The sequence below is a fragment of the Natrix helvetica genome, assembly GCF_964273705.1.
Source record: "Natrix helvetica genome assembly, chromosome: 2".
Classification (NCBI taxonomy): Eukaryota; Metazoa; Chordata; class Lepidosauria; order Squamata; family Natricidae; genus Natrix; species Natrix helvetica.
The window spans coordinates 100,969,213-100,990,810 of NC_138552.1; the positions used below are offsets into that span (position 1 = coordinate 100,969,213).

General features: G+C 40.9%; 1 protein-coding gene across 1 annotated transcript in view; it reads right to left on the reverse strand.

The window, feature by feature from the left end:
• The window catches only part of DNAH6 (dynein axonemal heavy chain 6), a 206,828-nt gene that overhangs the window by 26,494 nt on the left and 158,736 nt on the right, over positions 1–21,598 (reverse strand). Inside the window, exons 65-68 of the mRNA XM_081944223.1 lie at positions 19,164–19,324; positions 17,371–17,459; positions 8,597–8,743; positions 4,177–4,315 (exon numbers count right to left, since the gene is read on the reverse strand). Of these exons, the coding sequence (XP_081800349.1) occupies positions 4,177–4,315; positions 8,597–8,743; positions 17,371–17,459; positions 19,164–19,324 (536 nt within the window). The remainder of the gene's footprint in view (positions 1–4,176; positions 4,316–8,596; positions 8,744–17,370; positions 17,460–19,163; positions 19,325–21,598) is intronic.

A 21,598-nucleotide genomic window follows, 5' to 3' on the forward strand; every position in this document is an offset into this window, starting at 1 on the left:
AAAACACACACCAACCGCTACTTAAATGCACAATCCCATCACCACCCTGCACAGGTCAACTCTGTAGCCAAGACCCTCATCTCCAGAACCAAATGCCTAGCTGACAAAGACCACCTGAAAACTGAATTACACACTCTCACAAACGTTTAATCTCCAATGGATTCCAAAGAAAAACAATTACCAACCTAATCCAAAGAGAGACTCCCCCCCCCCAAGAACCAAGATACAGAACAGGACAATGGCATCACCCTCCTCCCTTACATCAAAGGCACCACAGATAAAATCAGCAAAATTCTCCACAAGCACAATATCAAGACAGCCTTCAGCACTGACCAAAAAATAGCCAACATCTTAAGAAACTCCAAAGTCAAGATCCAGCTAGAAAACCAAGGAGTCTACGAAATACCATGCAAAATCTGCCCTGCCACATACATTGGACAAACTAATAGGAGAATAAATGCACACATTGCAGAACACAAGAACGCAGTCAGAAAAAAACTTCATCTCTTTTCCAGCACCTTAAAGCAACAGGACATGAAATTGATTTTGAAGGAACCAAATTAATCTCCAAAACAGAACACTTCAACAAGAGAATAATTATGGAAGCCATCGAAATAGAGAGATACCCCCACAACATGAATAAACGTGACGATACCTCCTGCCTAGCAGACATCTGGAAACCAGCCCTAGTCAACAAACCAACCCCACCCACCACACAGGTCATTACAATATAAAAGAAAACACCAGCCTGAAGAGGGCGAGTGGGACCTTGCCGAAACGTTGCCAAGACAATCTCAATCTTACACAGGAAAAGACCCGAATACACACACACACACACACACACACACACACATGTTGTGGCCCAGCAATGGCCGGCTGAGCTGTTGCTGGAATCTGACAGCGATGAACATTATGGGACTGCCCTGGAAGCTGAGGAAGACTCGGGGGGGTGTTCGGAGTCAGAACAGGGACTAGAGAGCCCTGTTGGCCACCAGATGGCATCTGAATCAGGGAGCAGTGAGGAAGAACAGGGGGAGGTTGTCCCTGACATACGAATGCGGAGGGCTGATAGGAGGAGGCAGCAGCTGTGGAAACAGGCTCGCGGAAGGAAATAGGACACAGGTGGCTACTGATTGGACCCTTCCAGAGAGCTTATACATGGAGTGACGGGAGGGGAATTTTGCAGGAAACATCAGTTTAAGTTTGAAGAAGTCAGTGAATTCCATGAGTCTGGTTTTTCATAGAGATAACTTTCTGGACTCCTAGCCAAGGGGTGGCTTATCTACTTCATTAGTCGTGGCAGATGGCCAAGCCGGCATCAGTATAATTTGGAGGCTTGGGGGACAGAACACATACATATACATACAGAGAGGGGGCCAGACCGTCTGACAGATGAGCGTCTTTGGAGAGGTTTTCTTCAAGCCTGACCCCCGGGGTGGATGTGCGAGGTTCAGCAGCGCCAGTCCCCTATTCCTGCTGCCCTGAGCTTCTTAAAGCTGTGGCTGGGTGCTGTGGGCCAGTCCCTCTTTCCGTCGTCCCCTTCTCCTGGATCCCATTCCCACCCCGCCAGCCCTCATGTTAATGAGGCTGGCATCGGTCGTGGCTGGGTCGGGCCAGTGTCTCGGGGTGGAGAGCAGGTTGCATGTCTCTCCAAGTGACTGAGAAATGCCCAGCACCAATAAGGGCTGGAAGAAGTTCCAGCAAGTGTGAGGTGCTGGAGAATCAGCCCTGGCCGCTTCTCCATTCCCTGCCATTGCCCTTACCTTCTCAGGCCAGGCAAGGAGTGACTGTGAGGGCAGGGTGAGGCCAGCCAGTGATATGACAGGGAGCCGCAGCAGAGAGCCCAAAGAACTGCATGTGGTTCTGGAGTTGCGCGTTGCTGACACCCGGGCTATATCAGATCACTTAAAACAGGTCCATGAAGATTTCTGTATTACAGGGTAACAAAAGGAAGCCTACTTATACTTTAAAAGGGGCTCCCTCTTGTTTTTAACTTTTTGTCTATCTGCTGGGTATATTTAGTTTTAGTACATGGGAGGAGGAAGGTTACTTATTTTCCTCAAAAAGAGGTCATATGCAGTCTGAAGCTGTTGTAGATCCAGATCCCTCTCTATTTCCTCAGAGCCATTCCTTAAGAGTGCCTTTTATCAATTTTGGCTGATGTGACAACTGTACCTTTTCCCAGAAGAAAATTGCTTTAAACGGTATACTGGTAGCCACCTTGCTTTTTGATTACCCCCGTGTGTTTTGTAAGGTGATACCTTTGAATTCAGCCTAGAAATCTCAATTAACACAGAGCTCAGTAGTCAGGCTACACTTGTACTAAAAGACCTTCACTGGCTGCAAGTTTATTTCACAGTGAAAGACAATGTCCTGGTTTATATATTTAAAGCCTCTTAGACAGCACATTATTCTAGATGATGAAGTAACTGGGGAAGTTTTTCTAAAGTTGCTGTAGCTTTGCTAGTGGAATCCAGGGGCTGAGCCTTCTTTGTAATTGTCCCGATCTCTAAAACACAATCCCTATGGATATGGACTTAAAACAATTTGTTGGTATTTAAGAATTCCGCAAAACACATTTAAACTTGATAGTTTTACCTATTTTCATGCTTAATTTTACTTGGTCATTTTAACATTTTAACTGGATTGTTGGTATAATTTGCCCTCATACCTGTAGCTGTAGAAGATCCTGCATTCTACTGGTTAAAAAATGTATAATTCTGAATCAACAATTTACTGACAAAATGGGCACTGGTTCTTACCTGATACACTCATTTTCTGGTACAGTAGAGACAGCAGCCAGACTGGGTATGCTCCGTCCATTAACCAGCATACCCAGTCTGGCTGCTGTCTCTATGATAACAGGAAAATGGACAATTTCGGGCTTTCAATTTTTTAGTTGGAAAATTTTAATTTGTTGCATAATGGCATGCATATATCACACCCAGAAGAAACCTGTAGCTCTATCAGTAACACTGATAGTTGCGTTCAGAAATGAAGATATTTCATATGCAATGAAGATACTGTATATAGACTCACCAGATATTTTTTGTCTATGCAGGAAAGAATTCCGCTTGTCCCAACAATTAAGTTGTTGTTATGTATAATTGTGAACTCAGTGGGATAATAATTACATCAGTAATCAGAAAGCCTTGGAAATTAGTATTTAATATCCCAAACAAACTTTCTTAAATTCATTTGTTCAGCAAAGCATTATGACCACTCTATCTGAAATATTCTCAGGCTCAAAGAATCAAGAGCGACATTGTCAGAGTTTGTTGTAGCAATCACATCCAGAAAGCACACACAGGTAACTGATTCAGCAGGATTCATTAACTTCTCTTTATATATAATATAACACATGAAGTAAATATACAATACCAAAAGCAGGTTTTTCCAACGTGGTAGCAAATGCAAGCAAACACAGGCAGAGGAGAGAACAGTTTCACTTTTAGTTTAGAGCAGCAGACTAGTTTAGAGTTCAGCCCACACTCAGAGCTACAGAGCTAAGCTACACCCAGGCTTCTTGCTGCTCACACAGCAAATACTGTTTCAGTTTCCAAACAGCCCTCATTGGCTGACCATGTTGCCATGTCTCTTCCAGTCATGAACTCTCAATACACTGACAGACATGTGGAGCTACTTCTGAGTAGTTCCTTTATTTTGTTGGCCTATATAAAGTGATTATCCACAATAACTATCCATATTCTCTGTCAATTGCTAGGGAGGGCTTGACCTTGCTCTCTTCCTGCCCGCCATATACTCCATTGTCTCTTTGCCACTCCCTCCTGTGATTCTGGACTACATTCCACCATATATATTCCATTTCTCAAATAAAAATATAAGTGGATCTATGAGCTAGTGATTATGACTTATAATCAACAGCCCTTTTTGTGCTATGGAAAACTATTTTTAAAACTGAGAGAATTTGGCATAATTCCACAGCTTGATACCACACAGATTTATGGGGACAGTTCAAATAAAATTCCCAGCTGATAGTCATACTGGAGGACTATGTTTTTGTTTTTACGTTTAAGGTTAAAAAGTGCATAACACAAAGTCCTTGACCTCACATAAATAACTCTCTGACCCCAATCACTTACAGCAGACATTTATGATAGGTAATATGTATGGTTAAGTATGGATGTCACAAAATTATTAACTTGATACCCTTACCTGTTATATATGTGAGGGCATCCCAGGGTATTTTTCCTTCTTGGCAATAAAGATTGAGGTTTAATAAGGCACATTCTCTGTCACTGTCATTAAATTCATAACATATGTTCCAACCAAGGGGTCCAAATTTTTTCCTTTCCTTGAATATTAGAAAAATATTTTTTGGGGGTCAGCGTTGAACAAGTTCATGACAAAAATAAGAAATCCATAAAAAAAACCCTGTAAGAATTATTCAGTTCCTTCACAATTTCTATAGTTTTTTTTCTCCCCAGATTCTATTCTGTGGGTTCCCGTGGCTTATTTCATTTAATGATAATATCAGATGTTCATTGTGATAATGAATCAACAGTATATGTTTGTCCTAGAAAACTAACAGAATAGCTCCTGCTTTTCTGAAGAATGAGATGAAAGAGCTATTTCCTGTACCTAGTTTTCCCTTGAGATATATATTACCAGAGGAACACCAGGGAACCAGAGGCTACAAACTGAATGGCAGTGATTAAGAAATTAGAGAGAATTATTTAATACATCTCTACACACACTGATTAGAAAACAAATCAAGGTTTTTCCTGACATTCTATTTTCAATAGCTTGAGTAAAAGCAGCAGCTGAAAACCTGGCTAGAATGTCACCCTGGTTCCAGAAATCTTGGGAAAGTATTTTTGAACAATTTTCACAAAAATACAATAACTGTTAAAGATGGCTGCAATTAGATGTTTCTTTATATTTTATAACCCTTCTTCTATATACAGCAGATGCATGTAGTTTTCTAGTGTACCACTTGGAGAAAGGAATAGATTACAATCTTATTTCTAAGGCTGAAGCTGCATCTCTGATGCAGTGAGTTTTGATGCCCAGAGGCTTAATTGTTTCAGCGTAAAATATTAGTGCCCTGTTGAAAACACTGAGATGCAGGACAGCAGAATCAATTTGACTACATCATAGGAAATAGATGGAGAAAGAATAATCCAGTCTGCAAGACTACTTCCAGATGCAAATTGTGGAACTATTAAATCTATTAAGTATTGATGTCAAATAGCAAAATCAAAGAAAGTAACATGGCAGCAATGTTCAATCAAGATGCTCAGAATTCAAGTTCAATGTAAGGAACAAATTCAGCATGTTTAACATAGGACAACTTGAGGAGCAATTCAAATAAATAAATAAACAAACAAATAAACACTGAAAACTAAAGCAGAAAAGATCATTCTTCAACTTTCAAAGAGGAAATGATCCAAGTGGCCTGGAGGATGAGCTATGGTGTTTGACAAAAAAGTCAGAGGATGAAAGCCTGGACAAGAAGAAAAAAGTGTCATGTCTGAACACAGATTTTTAGTGTTAAATACGCAAGGACAAAAAAGATATCTCAATCAAGAATGTCAACAATGTTTTGAAAATTACAAGAAAAATGAGAGGTATTTTTAAAATGAGTGGTAGCACCAGAAAATTTACAGCAAAGGAGAAATACTCAATCATAGAAGAAATCTAACAGAGACAAATGAGGTTAAAGGAAGATGGAAAGACTATTCTAAAACCCTTTACAAATGGGATTATTGAATGATAGAAACATTTATAGAGAGGACGTATATTCAAGGACTGATTCCACTAGAGAATGAGGTACAGTAGACAATAGACTTAGCTGTCAAATAGAAAAGTACAAGGCATAGAATTGAACTATTTAAGCTTTAGAAGAAACACTTAAAATTAAGAGCTTTACACCAACTAACATGGAACAAGAAAATACGGCATAGAGATTGGAAATAGATACAATAATTAATTCAATAATAAGCAAATTTCTGAAGCACTCCTCACATAAACAGGGTTGCTTAAAATCTTACAAAAACTAGAGAACCAAACATGGACACAAAAATGCCAAATAAACAGGCATATACCAGAATAAGCAATGAAACTACTGGTAATTATTTATAAGCAATGTTTACAATGAACGTGAAGCTACTGTAGGAACTGAATTTGAAGAAACACCAGTTCAGAAAAGAGAAGAAAATGAGCTAAGGATGCATTTTGTACCTGATGTGTTTAACTAATTCAAAAAATATATTCAATGAACGACAGGATTAGAAGGGATGATACTTGGAATCAAAAGTGGTCTTCAAACAACTAAGAATTATTAGATGAAATAAAATTAAAAAACAGAATGTGAAAAAGTTAATTATGAAATTGAAAATGCGTAGTGAAAAATCTTGGCTAAATATTCAAATATTAATGTCAAAAACAAGAATTTAACAGTCCAGAGTAAAGAAAAGAAATCAGTAGATAGACTGATGTTCCTGGGCACAAGAGCATGTAAGATCATGTGCTGCAAAAGTGAAGAGGAGATTAATCTGGGGAGAAATGAAATGACAAATTAGAAATGTCTTTTCCAACACTTAAAGTTAGAATGGTTAAAATTGGGTCCTTTTGTGGAAACATATGGAGGTGAAAGCTGGATGTTAGAAATCAGTCCTGGACATATAAAGGCTGGTTACTCTATTGATCATTAAGGAAAAACTCAAATAATTATGCATGATTCGTGAGCAAATAGTGAACTACATAAATTAATATGCTTGGCAAGACTGAGTGGAGCAGAATGGGAAAACAATATGTAAGATAGGGAGATGACTCAAATTACTCATATGTCTTTGGGAGAGCTATGCACAGATGCAGGTCAAGATGGCAGGCAATTGTCCATATAATCACCAAGGCCAAGGACAAATTAACAACTAACTTTTTCCTTTAAAGTCCAGCCTATGTGGATGAGACCTCTTCTTTGAAACAACTCTTATGACTAAAAGACAATTGCTGATTCAAGACACACTATGATTGCACAGCAGATGTAAATCCAGATCTCCCCCATGCAAGTTCAATCAGCCCGTATACTTATATTCAACACTGGCTGGCTCATTTCCAGTGCATGGATCATACCCAAGTTGAGATCAGGAATTATACACCATTTTTCTCTTCTAATCTTAAGGAGGAGAGAAAGGATTCTACTTCAAGAATTAGGCATAGTTATTTTCATTTTATAATCAGTGGGTAAGATCAGAGAAACAGGTATATCTGAATTCACTCTAATCAGTATTTCATCAATATTTGTATTTAGAATTCAAAATATGTCCCTTCATTAAATATCAGCAGTAACTCAATACAAATAAAGCTTCTGAATAGACCTGGATTTCTATTCCATAAAAGTCTATAATATTTCATTGCACAATATTAACAATCTGCAGATATTATAAATATTATATTTTACTAGGAGAAACTTGGATTCTCCTTTTGGTGTTTTCCAATATTCTTTATGCTTAGTTTTGTCACAAACAGCTGAGAATTTGAAGCAAAATGGAATGGAGAAGAAATTTCAGCTGAGATGAACGAATTGTTACATAAATATTTATCCTTTCTTTTACAGCAATAAATTGGATTGGATGAAATTAAATGGAAATGTTTCTAAATGCAACAACAGGAATGCAAATCTTCCACTCCAATAGATACTTGATATCTTAAGTTTTCTTTAACATTTTTAGGTTGACTAAGATTTTACTGGAAGTTTGATACAATGATAATCTTATGAAGTAAATAAGAAGGCAATAGTCAAGGCAAGCAAATCACCTTTGCCTCAAAGCCACTTTCCCAAGGAAAAAAGATTGTTACCACAACTACAGAAACATTAAGGCATAAGGAAGATATTGGGAAGCAACTCTGTATTGAGTCTGCCCACCCACACCTTTAAGGCTTTTGCTTCTTCTGCCTCTGATATCATATAAAAACAATTTGTGCGTCAATAAAAGAAAGCACTTGATACTATTTCCTCTCTTTTCCAAGCTGGGTGCTGCAGTGAAAGTGCAGTTTGCTTTCACCAGTGGTCTGAACTGATAATTTGCAGGCTGATTTTAAAATTATGATGAAGGTTACATGCAACACAAACTCAGAGGAATGTTACCTGAACTTCTGAGTTTTGCAGAAAGATTATGAATAAAACTTGGATGTAAAAAATAAAATGAATAGAGTAGGCTTCATGAACACTGCTGTTTGGAGCTAATATACAAGTATTAATTACCTGTGTGACCCATTCCTCAGAATGGAGTGATGAATCTGAAACAATCTGGCTATTCTGAAGGTGATTTATCTGTTTGTGGGGTTTAATAGTCCAGAACTGGAGAGGTTAGGACTGTGTCCAGAAACCACGAATAACTTACAGTCCTTGAAGATTTATTTCAAGAAACAGTCAACTCACTTCCAGGCTGACTGAGTCAATGTGTTTTCAGAGAGAATAAAAGGAACATTTTGAAGAATGCTCCAGGAGTAGAACTGTAAGTTTTGCACCTCCTTGATATTAATATGCCTATTAAAAAAATCATCACTACAACATACACGGATGATCACTATTAATTATTATTTAATATATTCTTAGAATAGGAGATACCTGAACAATTGCATGAAAAAAGCAAATACCAAAAATTATTTTTCTCCAGATTTTGCCCAAGATATTTTCCTCAAAAAATGTGGGAGTCATTTCTGTGAAGGCTCTTCTGATGTTTGCCCGTAGACCTTTAGGGGGTTCATTTGTTACCTGAATGGAAAAATAAATGTATACATACGTATCAAATTGATTTTAAAATATATCTGTTAACAACTTCCAGATAGTATTCCTATGATGCTTCTATAAAATTATATAAAATGAAATAGCTATGAAGCAGCGGTAATTCACACACATCATGCCTCATTGAATTTATTCATTTGCACAGCTACAGGACTAGGTTTTCCAGTTGTGCACTGTGTTGTCAAGTTAATGCATGAATTAGTAGCTATCTGTATGCAAATGGCATTTTGTAGTCAGAGGAAAACTGTCAGCTTTTAACCATGTCAATATCCGATTACTTATCCAAAGTTGCATATAGAAATGAAAAGCTACCTTCAGAAAGTAAGGATATGTAAGGCAGAGAAAAAAATGAATCTGCTTACATAAATGATAAATATGGAGCAATTGTAGTTAGAACTCATACAATAAAGTTATTTTTTATTGTTTTCAAATACAGGTAGTTCTCGACTTATGACCACAATTAAGCCCAAAATTTCTGTTTTTAAGTGAGACATTTGTTAAATGAGTTTTGCCCCATTTGTTAAGTAAATTGTTGCAGTTGATAAGTTAGCAACCCAGTTGTTAAGTGAATCTGGCTTCCCCAGTTGACTTTGCTTGTTAGAAGGTTGCAAAAGGGATCACATGATTTTGGGACATAGCAACGGTCATTAATATGAACCAGTTGCCAAGCATCTGATCATGGGGATGCTGCAAATGTTGTAACTGTAAAAAATGGTCATGTCACATTTTTCAATGCCATTGTAACTAATGGTCACAAAATTAACTCTTGTAAGTCGAGGACTACCTGCACCATTTGAGATACCTGTCTGATATAAGTCTGTTTTATGGATAGAAAGCATTTTAAACAGAGATACAATTACTACAATCAGTGGAAGTGGAAGTTTTAATGGAAGTTACAATCATTTCCAGGGCAGAGATTTTCCATATTTTTGGAGAAGGCTAAATGATTATTCACACCGATATTCATTGTGGCCAATGAAGAGGAAAAGAAACATTTCTTCCCTTCTGAAAGGGTGATCTGAAGTGATCTATACTCTAGAACAGGATCGGAGAATGTATTCCAAATTTCAGAGGTGCTACTGTTGTACTGAACAGTGAAATATGAATGGTAATGAGAATTTAACACTTCTGGGAAGTGAAGTGCTCACATTCTCAGTCTTTTAAAATCCTCAAACTTTTCATCCTCAGAAGATCTGCTGATGCCTCCCCATACTGTGAGGATTGAGTGATGGTTCCTCAGAACAAAAAAGAGTGCCCATCTCCGGCATAGATAAAATAACCTACAAATTAGCTTTGTTTCCAATGATTGGGAAATAAATATTGGCATTTTGACTTGGTTTATGGAACAGGCAGAAGAACATGTAGCCTGTATTTCAAATGACTGATTGCCAAAGCAGGATGTTTTAAAAAATCAGTTTAATTTTAATACTAAGTATGAAAGTATTTACTTTTTATGGCATACCAAAGTGTATTACAGTCATTGACTAAGTCTAAAAATATGGAATTTATCAAGGAACCGTCTCACCCCACTGGGACTGGCCCACCGCACCTCCACTGGCAGAGGCATGCTGCGTTCAAGCAATTCTGGCTGGCAAGGTCCATGAGAAGGTCTTCTCTGCCATGGCTCTTGCACTTAGAAACATTTTACCTCCTAAGGTGAGATTGGCCCCCACTCTTCTGACCTTACACAAGAGCCTAAAGACCTGGCTCTGCCAGATGACTTGGGACCCCAACCACATCACACTGGAGCTGCTTGATGAATTAAGAGGCAATCCCACCTCCCCTTCATGCATCTTGTTCTCTTTCTTCCCATCTAATAACTAAAGTTTTATTTTTATTGTGGCTTCTATTTTTATTATTTTAGAAATATCTATCTGTTAGGATTTTAGTATTTTAATGCTGTAAGACACCCAGAATCGTTCTGATACAAGATGGGTGGCAAGTAAATGTAATAGACAAACAAACAAACAAATAAGTAATTAAACATGGTCTTGTATTTGTCATTTATATTTTTTTATTTGTTGTCTTTTAAACGAGCCCTGTAGGCATCTCTTCACTTCCTTGATTTCTGGGATTTCTTTGTAATAAATTAAAAAATACTCAGGGATCTGTAACCAAAGCAAGGATGCTCAAAAGCAATCATGTTCCACACAACTGTCTGTCTCCCCATTCCAATAGGATATCAGGTGCTAGGCACTGATAGATGGTGCCAAGAAAGCATTCAGATCTATCAGCTGCCAAGATCAGGCCATCCTAATTTGTCTACTGCCTTTGCAGAGTTGGTTGATGGCATTAATGTGCAGCTTCACCTGACAGCGAACTGACTATAGCAAATGACGTTGAGCTCTGTGCTCCATTTTTAGATTGCATACCTTTTGTTCCAATGGCAACAAAAGTTCAAGTCCACAGCATTACAAGGAACCAGCCTGGCACCACCTTTCTGGCAATGACATGTAGGATGGCCAGCAGGCTGGATCACACACTAATGAAAGCTCTAGCTTGTTTTTACAGTATAGTCTCAAAGAAAGATTATACATTCAAGCACCATATAATAATAATAATAATAAATTTGGATTTATTAGCCGCTCCCTTTCCGGGCAGGACTCGGGGCGGCGTACATTAAGACATATATAAACATACATATATACAAGGACATACATGCACGGAGGAGGTAATAGATTAAAACATTAAGACAAATTAAAACCATTAACATGCCCCGTCTAATAAAAAACCCAATATACAATAAAAATTTAAAATTTTAAAAAGACAGTCAGGAGGAATATGAAAAGATTACGGTTGAGCCAGGCCGGATGATTGAAAGAGGTGGGTCTTCAACTGTACACGGAAGGAGCGGAGATCGGAAATAATCCTGATGTCACGGGGGAGGTCATTCCACAGGGCTGGGCCCATCACAGAGAAGGCTCTGCTCCTGGATGTCGCCCCCCGACACTGTTTGGCGGACGGCACCCGGAGAAGTCCCTCTCTGTGTGAGCGAATTGGTCGTAGGGATGTGTGGGGCAGGATGCGATCCTGCATGTAACTAGGTCCTATGCCATGAAGCGCTTTAAAGATCATAATCAAAACCTTGAAACGCACTCGGTAGACCACAGGAAGCCAGTGCAGCTCGCGCAGGAGAGGTGTTACAGGGGAGTATCTAGACCTCCCCATAATCACCCGCGCGGCCGCGTTCTGGACCAACTGTAGTCTCCGAGTGCATCTCAAGGGAAGCCCCATGTAGAGAGCATTGCAGTAGTCCAGGCGAGACGTCACTAGCGCATGGGTGACTGTGCGTAGGGCACCCCGGTCCAATAAGGGGCGCAATTGGCGCATCAGGCGGACCTGATGGAACGCCCCCCTAGCCACGGCTGTTACATGGTCATCCATGGACAGCCGGGCATCTAGGAGGACGCCCAAATTGCGCACCTGTTCCATGGGGGCTAGTTGCACGCCCCCAATGGCCAGAGATGGAAGCACCTGGTTGAACCGGGGGGCCGGAAGCCACAGCCACTCCGTCTTGGAAGGGTTGAGTTTTAGTCGGTTGCCATCCATCCAGACCCGTACGGCCTCCAAACACCGGGACATCATTTCGACGGCCTCATTGGGGTGGTTCGGGGTGGAAATGTATAGCTGAGTATCATCAGCATACAGATGATATCCCACCCCAAAGCCACGGATGATCTCGCCCAGCGGTTTCATGTATGTGTTGAACAGGAGAGGCGAGAGCACCGATCCCTGTGGCACTCCACATGTGAGTGACCTCCGGGTCGAACTCTGCTCCCCTGCCAACACACGTTGCATCCGGTCAGAGAGGTAGGAGCCAAACCACCGTAAAACGGTGCCCCTGACTCCCAGCCCCTCTAGCCGGTGCAACAGGATACCATGGTCGATGGTATCGAACGCCGCCGAGAGATCTAGTAGGACCAGGATAGAGGAACAACCCCTATCTCTGGCCCTCCAGAGATCATCAACCAATGCGACCAAGGCCGTCTCCGTGCTGTGCCCGGGTCGGAAGCCGGACTGGCGCGGGTCTAGATAATCATTTTCCTCCAGGTGACGTGGGAACTGCTGTACCACCACATTCTCTACAACCTTCGCTAAAAAAGGAAGGTTGGAGACAGGACGATAATTGGCTAGGTCCGTTGGGTCCAGGGAAGGCTTCTTGAGCAGGGGCCTCACCACCGCCTCTTTCAAGGCGGCCGGTAGAGATCCCTCACCCAACGAGGCGTTCACTAGGCCCAGGAGCCAGTCGCGCGTAACCTCCCAGGATGCCAGTACAAGCCAGGAGGGACACGGGTCCAATAAACATGTGGTGGGTCACAGACGTCCACGCAACCTGTCCAAATCCTCGATGGCAACCGAGTCAAACTCCTCCCAAAGCGGTCCCTCAAGACTCGCCACGGGCGTCTCTACTGGACCACTGAAAGGGGCCCATCCCATCCGGATTTGAGCGACTTTGTCCTGTAGATATTTCCCAAACTCCTCTGCTCTGCCCTGTAAAGGGGCTTCCCGCGGTCTCTCAAACAAGAGGGAGCGAGTCACCCGAAACAGGGCGGCAGGGTGGTTATCTGCGGACGCAATAAGAGCGGCACAATATTGACGTTTGGCCGCTCTTAGTGCCACAAGGTACGTCCTCAAATAGGCTCGTGCCTGTGCTCGGTCAAATTCGGAACGGGAGGATCTCCAACGACTCTCTAGGCGTCTCTTGTGGCGTTTCATCACCCTTAGCTCCTCAGTAAACCAAGGGGCCAGGGTGGTTCGTCGCCGCAGGAGAGGCCGCAAAGGCGCCACCCGGTCTAGGGCCCCGGTAGTCGCACTGTTCCATGCGTCTACCAGGTCCTCTACTCGAGGGCGGGTCAGATCCACAGGAGGTGGCCCAAGCTCCGTCTGGAACCTATCTGGTTCCATCAGGCGCTTGGGGCGGAACCATCTAATGCCTTCCGGTTCCGCCTCCTCGCGGTGGGGGGTAGCACCAGGGAAGTCAAGCCGGAGAAGTGAGTGATCCGACCATGACAGGGGAATAATAGCTAGATCCCCTATTCCCAGATCACTCGTCCATTGGCCAGAGACAAAGACAAGGTCCAGCGTGTGGCCTCCCTCGTGAGTAGGGCCCTGAATTAACTGGGTCAGGTCCATGGCTGTCATGGAAGCCATGAACTCCCGAACCCCCTCAGACGCTTCTCCCATCGACGGCAGATTAAAATCCCCCATCACTAACAGTTTGGGGGTCTCAACCGCCACCGATGAGATCAGCTCGAGGAGTTCAGGCAGGGCCGCTGATGTATAGCGAGGAGCCAGGTATACTATCAGCAGGCCCAACTGCCTCCCTGGGCCCCATCTCACGACAAGGGACTCACACCCGGATGTCTGTGGCACAGTGAACTCTCTCGGCTCTAAGTCTTCCCGGATAATCACTGCTACCCCACCGCCCCTTCCCTGGGCCCGAGGCTGGTGAAATGCTCGATAACCTGGCGGGCACATTTCCACGAGGGGTAAACCACCCTCGTGGCCCAACCAGGTCTCGGTTATTCCTGCGAGGTCCGGCACCCCCTCCAAAATTAGATCGTGGATGAGGGGGGCCTTATTGACAACGGACCTCGCGTTGCATAACATCAGTCTCAGGCCTTGGGTCTGTAGAACCTGACCACCTAGTCTGCAGGGGTTGGTACGAACGACCGGGAATGACCAAAAACCCCGGTCTCCCAACCGACTACGCGTTCTTGATCTGTCCTCGCACCTGCCCCTCCCCACGACCGTTGGTATCAAGGAGCCCTGCACAGGAATGCTATCTTCCCTCTCCTCCCCCACTCCGCTCCCTCCCCCCTCGACCCCACCTAAGTGCCTGGCTCTCCCATCCCTCCTGACTTCCCCCCCCACCCCTGGAACCCCTTACAACTTTTAAAAAACAATTAATTAAAAAACCCCTCAGTGTGCGCTTCCTCCACCTCTCTGGGTTAATGAACCTGTCCTCGAGGTGGGCCCTTGAGAGGGCAGGAGGGCATAGCTGCGAGAGGGGGGACTCCCGCATCAAAATAAGGTCAGACCTCGTATACATAATAAATGGTAAATAATAGATACATAAATACATCGGGCTAAAGATGGTTACTGGGTGCCAAAGGTGTTAAATAAATCTGCCCGTTAAAAATCATAACAGAACGGCAACCAAGATTACAAGATGAAAGAGATGAGAGAGATGGGTAGAGAAATAGGTAGAAGTGGTTAAAAAATAAGTGGAGCCTATAATCTACAGTTCTTAATAGTAGGGGGTTAGGCAGATCTTAAAAGCCATAAGAGAGTGAGCAGATAGTCCATAGCAGGCGGGGGGGGGGGCTCAGCAGCTCCCCATAGTCCTTTCATGCCCCAGATGGTAAAGGGTTAAGTCGTCCTCAAAGTTTGTACAGAGACAGGCTGATCATCCATACTGGGAGGGAGGTGGTGTCGGCGGCTCCCCGTGAGCCTTTCAAGCCCCAGCGTCGCCTAAGCGCCATTTCAGGCGGCCTCTGTTATTCAATCCACATTTCAGGCGGCCTCTGTTATTCAATCCACATTTCAGGCGGCTACAGTTATTCAATCCACACCTTCTGCCGGCCTCCGGCGCCTTCCAGCAACTCAGGCGACTCAGATGTTACAATGTTTCCATGTTTCAGTGTTACAATGTCTCACGCCCAGCTCAGACCTCCCAAGACCTCCACTGGGCTTCTGGTAGGCTCGGGGCTCCCAGCGGGTCGGGGACTGATGTTTGGAGCCCCCGATGATCTTCCAGGCCGCCTCTGCCACCCCCGCCTCCCTTCGCCTTCTCTCAAGTGAGGACGCCATCGTATCCCTGTCGCTAGCTGCTCAGGGCGCTCAGGGCGTCGCTGGTCTCACCTCAGGCTGTCGAAGCTACCGTGGCTTGCAAACGCCCGCAAACGCCGACCAAGCTGATCGTAACCGCCAAAACACCAGCTCCAGCAGCCGCCGACGCCCGCAGTCTCCCGGAATAAGCCGACATGCTCGCACGCCGACCGCCATTTCCCGGCTCACTACTGGTTTTCAAAAAGCACCGATTTGCTTCTTCCACTCTCCTGTGCCGTCCGGTCACCCTGGGGGACCATTAAGGTCCTAAAATACGCCAGGGTAGACCCTGGGTAGGTTCGTGGTCCTCCAGTTCGTCTAAGGACCAGCAGCACCCAGCCCGGTCAAAAAGAGCCCCGAAAAGACACGGAGCTCAGAGGCTGACCGCCATCCTCCTGGAAGCTCCTCCTCGGTCCACGAGAAGGCGCACAATTCATTATTGACATGGTCTCCTGTCAATGTTGACATGGTCTCCTGTCAAAAGACAAATAACACACACACACACACACACACACACACACACACACCTGCTGATAAATCCCAAACACAAAACAAAATTTTATCGTTTTTACACCTCTAACCAGGTTTTTGATAACATTATACCTGCCATATCTGTTCATTCATACATCACTGTGCTATGCAATGATAGGGCCTTATTACAGATAGAGCTGCCATCTATCAATACCAACCCAAAACCGAGGGTTGTATTCTGTTAAGGCATCCAGTCTTATATTACATTGCTGAGAAACCTTTTTGGACCATGCAGATAAAAACTTCATTCATTAGTAGGCTTTGCCCTCAGGACAGGTAATAGTGGCATCAGGAGCAATCTTCACCCTTTTTAGAAAATGGCACTTCATAGTTCATAAAGCAGTTCGTAATTAAACCCATGGCACCTGACAGTATGGAAACAACAATGTTCATGGAATAACCATGCAGTTATTGAATCTGAAGAGGGCATGAATTATTTCCATCACAACTTAATCTTTTTTTAATCAGATTTGATGCACTGCAGCCTTGGATGAGTCTAAACATTTTATTCATGGAAATGATTTTTGTATGTAAAACATAATAAAACAACCACTGCATGTGCAAAAGCAATCAATTATACAGAAATCTTGGGACTATTTTTAATAGATTTGAGCAGCAACTCTTTTGTTGACTAGATTTTAACTTGATGGACACTAACCAATTTGAGAATCCAAGTCAGAGAAACAGCTATCAAGGGAAAATGGGTAAAGGAAAAAATTAAAACAAAAAAGATAATGCTTCCAGTGGCTTGCTTTGTGCCTCTTTCTGATGTATATCTGCTTTGAATATTGCAGAACATAATCTTTTTTTAAAATAAAACTTCCCTAGTCTTCACCAACTGAAATGAAAATTTAATACAAATTAAATAATGTAATTGCATTTATATAAATTCTTCCACTTCATCAGGCCCCTTTAGGCCCTCTCTTCCACTCACTGTGGAATGTTTCATCATTATTTGGGTTATAAATTCCTACAGAATCTCTTTTGGATGTTGATGTTATTTTGTTACCTAAAAACAATTATGTGGAACAAAGGAAGTCCCAACAGTTAGGGTGTTTTGGGTATTTTTCAATACTCTTTTTTTTAGGCTGCTCATTTTCTAAAAGGAAGCAATTTCAGAAATCTGTAATTTCAGATAATTGCAGCTGCAGTGAATTCAATTTGTTCTGTATGCTGAAAATAATTTACTTTGCAATTGTATTTTCCATTTTAATTTTTTTTAAAACCAGCCCTACCTTGACAGAATTCTGAAGGACAGTGACAGGGAAAGTAGTACATGGCATGGAACTCAAATAGAGTCGAAAGCTTTCATGGATAGTGGCACCTGAAAAATATAGAATTGTTAATAATACGTATGATAAAACAAGACATTTTTAATATAGTGAAACCAGGAACCATAAGATGCCTTATATTTCATTCCCTGGTCTCTGAGACTACTCCAATGTCAGAGCAGAGGGGGAATGTTACAATTTCGGTGAACTCTGACCAGGTTTTGGGGCTATTTTTTTAAAATATTGGGAAAATGTGAGATTTGCAAGAGCCAAAGGTTCACATTCCCATACCTAAATTCCCTCTTTCAGCTGGTATACAAATCCTTTCATAAAAGATTTGAGAGAGATAGAAGATAATTAAAGATCTTTCTTCCTTCACATTCCTTTTTGGAATGCTGAATTCATAAAAAATCTGAGCTTTCTAGCTGTGAAGGAAAAATTGGTCAACAGGTCAGTTCCCAAAACAAAAGGCATTTTAAACTATTATGATCATTGCTCACCAATTTCTATTCCTCACTTTTCAGCAGATTCTATTAAATAGAAATTAAACTTGGGAAGAAACTAATAATTCTAATTTTTTTGTGCTGAATACGACCTGTTTCTGTATGTAATTCTGAAAAGTGGCAAAGCAACAAAGCATACATTTTCATCCAGAATACAGGTAGTTCTTAAGTTATAACTGAGTCATGCAAGATTTTTTCCCTGAAACTGGAAGTAAATGCCAGTTTCTGGGAAAAATATGGTAAATGGCAATCATGTAGCTCTGGGTTGCTACAACGATGTAGATGTGTGTGTCGGTTGCCAAGCATCCAAAATGCAATCATGTAATTATAGATGGTGGTGGCACAGAGATATTGGGTCATAAGTACCTTTTGGGGGTGTCCATTGTAATTTGTAATGGTCGCTAGCTGACTGGTTTTAAGTCAAGGACTACCTGTACATGGGTGAACATTTTTATCATAGGCCCAAAGAGATACAACTTGGTTTATTTCAGTTAGAACACAAAGAAATCAAGACTGTGTTAAGATAGAGGTTAAAGGTTAAACTCAACATGACAAATCTATTGACATAAAAAAGATTGGGGGAAAACAAACTTTTGCTGCAAAAAGGAGTGAGGATTCTCATCCTCTCCCTCATATTCCTTTCCATATAATTTAAAATTTTCCTAGTGATTATTTCAAATTTTTATTTATTTGTTAGATTTCTTTTCCAACTTTACTATAAGTGCTCAAGGCAGCATCATACCATTCTTTTTCTGGATATGAGTATATATAATTGCCTATTGTGTTAGTTTATTCAACAGAAAATGAAGCAAGGACCAAAATTCCATGATTCAAATCTTGTCTTCTATTGCCAAGAGTCTACAGCCAACCTATTTTTTCAGCAAATGTTTAGCAATACGGGAATAATAATCAGGTTCCATTTCATGAGGTTATTGCAAGGATAACTGAGATAATGTTTGTGGAAAAAGTGAACAACAATTAAAAATAAGAGGCATGTAAAACCTTCTGTCAGGAATGTTTCAATATCAAGAACTGCAGTAGAAAAGTAAAATATCCATAGAAACATTGGAAGCTATTAAATTATAGGACTGAAATATTCAGAAGGAGATTACCAACCTTTCATCAATCTTTCTTTTAAATGTTACAATCTACCCCCAACCTCCAACATGACCCTGTAGTTTAAATTCTGAATCAACTCTGATTTCTTTCAGATGAAGCATTCCTAAGAAAGAAAAATAATTTTAAAATACTTACCTGGCTCTGTAAATGTTTTTATCAGCTCTTCCATTGCTAACATCCATGAAACAGCTAAATGGCAATTCTGAAGAAATACCCAATTTCCTGTTCTCAGTGCATCCTTAATCATTCTTTCAGCAATAGGTCCTTGTCCTTGTCCTAATGAGATTGATTGTACTCTGAAAATCAATGCAATTTGTTAGTATTCATATTATACATATCTGAAATACATTATTTAAATATTCTAGATTCTTAGTGATTAGCAGGAGCAATTTACATGTAAACATAAACATAATTCAATTTTCACATAAACTGAGCAATCATTTATTTATCCACCAAAATCAATACAGGATGTTTTGTATGCTACATTATTATGAATTTGGACTACAATATGCATGTTCTGAAAAGCAGTTTAAATTACTTGATACTGAATACATTATTTTCCCCTCTTGTACCCCTCTGTGAGATAGATGAGCAGTTTTAAAAATTTGAGAGAGAGAGAAAGAGAGTGAGAGGGAGGGGAGAGAGACAGAGAGAGAGGGAGTAATGCTCTGGTTCAAAAAAAAATCAGATTTAGGAGGAGGAACCAACGTTGCAACAGTACGGACGTGTGGTCTTGATGCTCTGAGACCACCACCGATATGTTTGCCACGGGGTGGTCCAATCAGACCTAAACTGTCCCTAAACTGTTGTATTTGTACTGATAGTCTCCCTTTATTTATTTATCAGTACAAATACAAGACAAATATAAAAAGGCAACATTAAAAATAAAAATATGGTTTTCTGCCTGCATGGTCTTCTGTGATGAGCCGAAGGACAGAAAGAGGGAGTAGTGACCTTCCTCCCATATTTAGGCATACCAGAGGTTGTAACACAAATATATATGGGACATACACACACACACACACACACACACACATACATATATAAATAAAAAATATATAAATAAAAATATATAATATGTATTTGTGTTACAACCCCTGGTATGCCCAAATATGGGAGGGAGCTCTCTTATCAACACACACACACACACACACACACACACACATATATGTACTACCATAACAAAAGGAACTTGGACACAAATTGTAAATAGTGACTTTGGGGAAAAAATGGTTTAGAAACTTTGTCAACTTATCTTTATTTAGAATATGTTATAAAGGCTTAAGGTTATTGGATGATTTTTGTAATAACTAATGAAATGCCATCAGGTGGTTGTGTTTTTAACTATGGATTATTTTAGGCAAATGATACTAAAATAACTTCAGTCAAATGAGAACTATGTTATGTTGACAGTAAGATTCATTAAGAATCTTTGATATTTGATATGAATATAAGTAATGACTGTGGAAGAGATGCACGAAAGCTAATTGTAACCAATTGGCACACTTTCTACAAGATGTAATGTAAGATGATGATTTCTGTGTGTGTTGTTTAATAAAAATAAAATTTTCTTGCAAAAATAAAAATAAAAATCAGATTTAGTCACATGCAGACCAGATAAACCAAAGCAGGGGACAAATGTTTGTGAACATTTTTATGCTGTTCATAAAAGATCTCTAGTTTGGCATCACATTAGGGAGGAGCAGGAGACTCAAAATGTCCAGAAGAGCAAATATATCTTTAATGCATACGAATCTAATTTGACAGTTTACTTGGCTGTGCTTTGGAACTAAAGCCAGAACAGTGCAGCTAAATACTGTCAGCCAGTGGCCAAATTACGACATATGAATATTTAGCATAGTATTAATAAGTACAGGCAAAGTTTAATTATTACTGCTCTATTGTTTCTTCACATTATCTCCTTTCTTATATTTTTAAAAATAGAGAACTAAAACAGTAAATGTATCACTGCTTGAGGTTTTGGCAGCGGCTTTTTTTAAATTATCAGCATTAAAATGTCACGTCTGATTCATCCAACTTCAAAACAGGCAAGACAGATGTCAGAAACAAAATATTTTTTCCTTCTTAGTGAGGCAACAGTTCTCATTAATGAATCCAATCAGAACTAAATGTTGTCACTAGTGACAGCATACTACTTATTAGGAAGGAAAACAGAAGACTCCAGAAGAATTAAATGTAGACAACCGTCTAAATGGGCAGAGTGCTGCTAAAAACTACATAACCTGGGGAGATTTAGCATCTTTTCTTATATTTTGCAAGGCAGCCCTTTTCAAGAGGTTTACCATGTATGCATATAATTCCAGTTTTTTTTTAAAAAAAAATCTTAATGCATCATCTTAAATACAGTCAAATAAAAAGAACGTCAGACCTGGAAGCCATCTATTTACCTTTGGGACTTCAGGCCTGTCACATTTTCTACTGTGGGAAAATGGGAGGGGGGCTATACCGAGTGTGGGTGAGATGTAGTCAAAATAACATTCTTTTCTCAGAAAGTCAAGGCCATCTTGCCCTGAAGCTGTGATGAGGTGACTGGGAGGCATCTCCAGTGT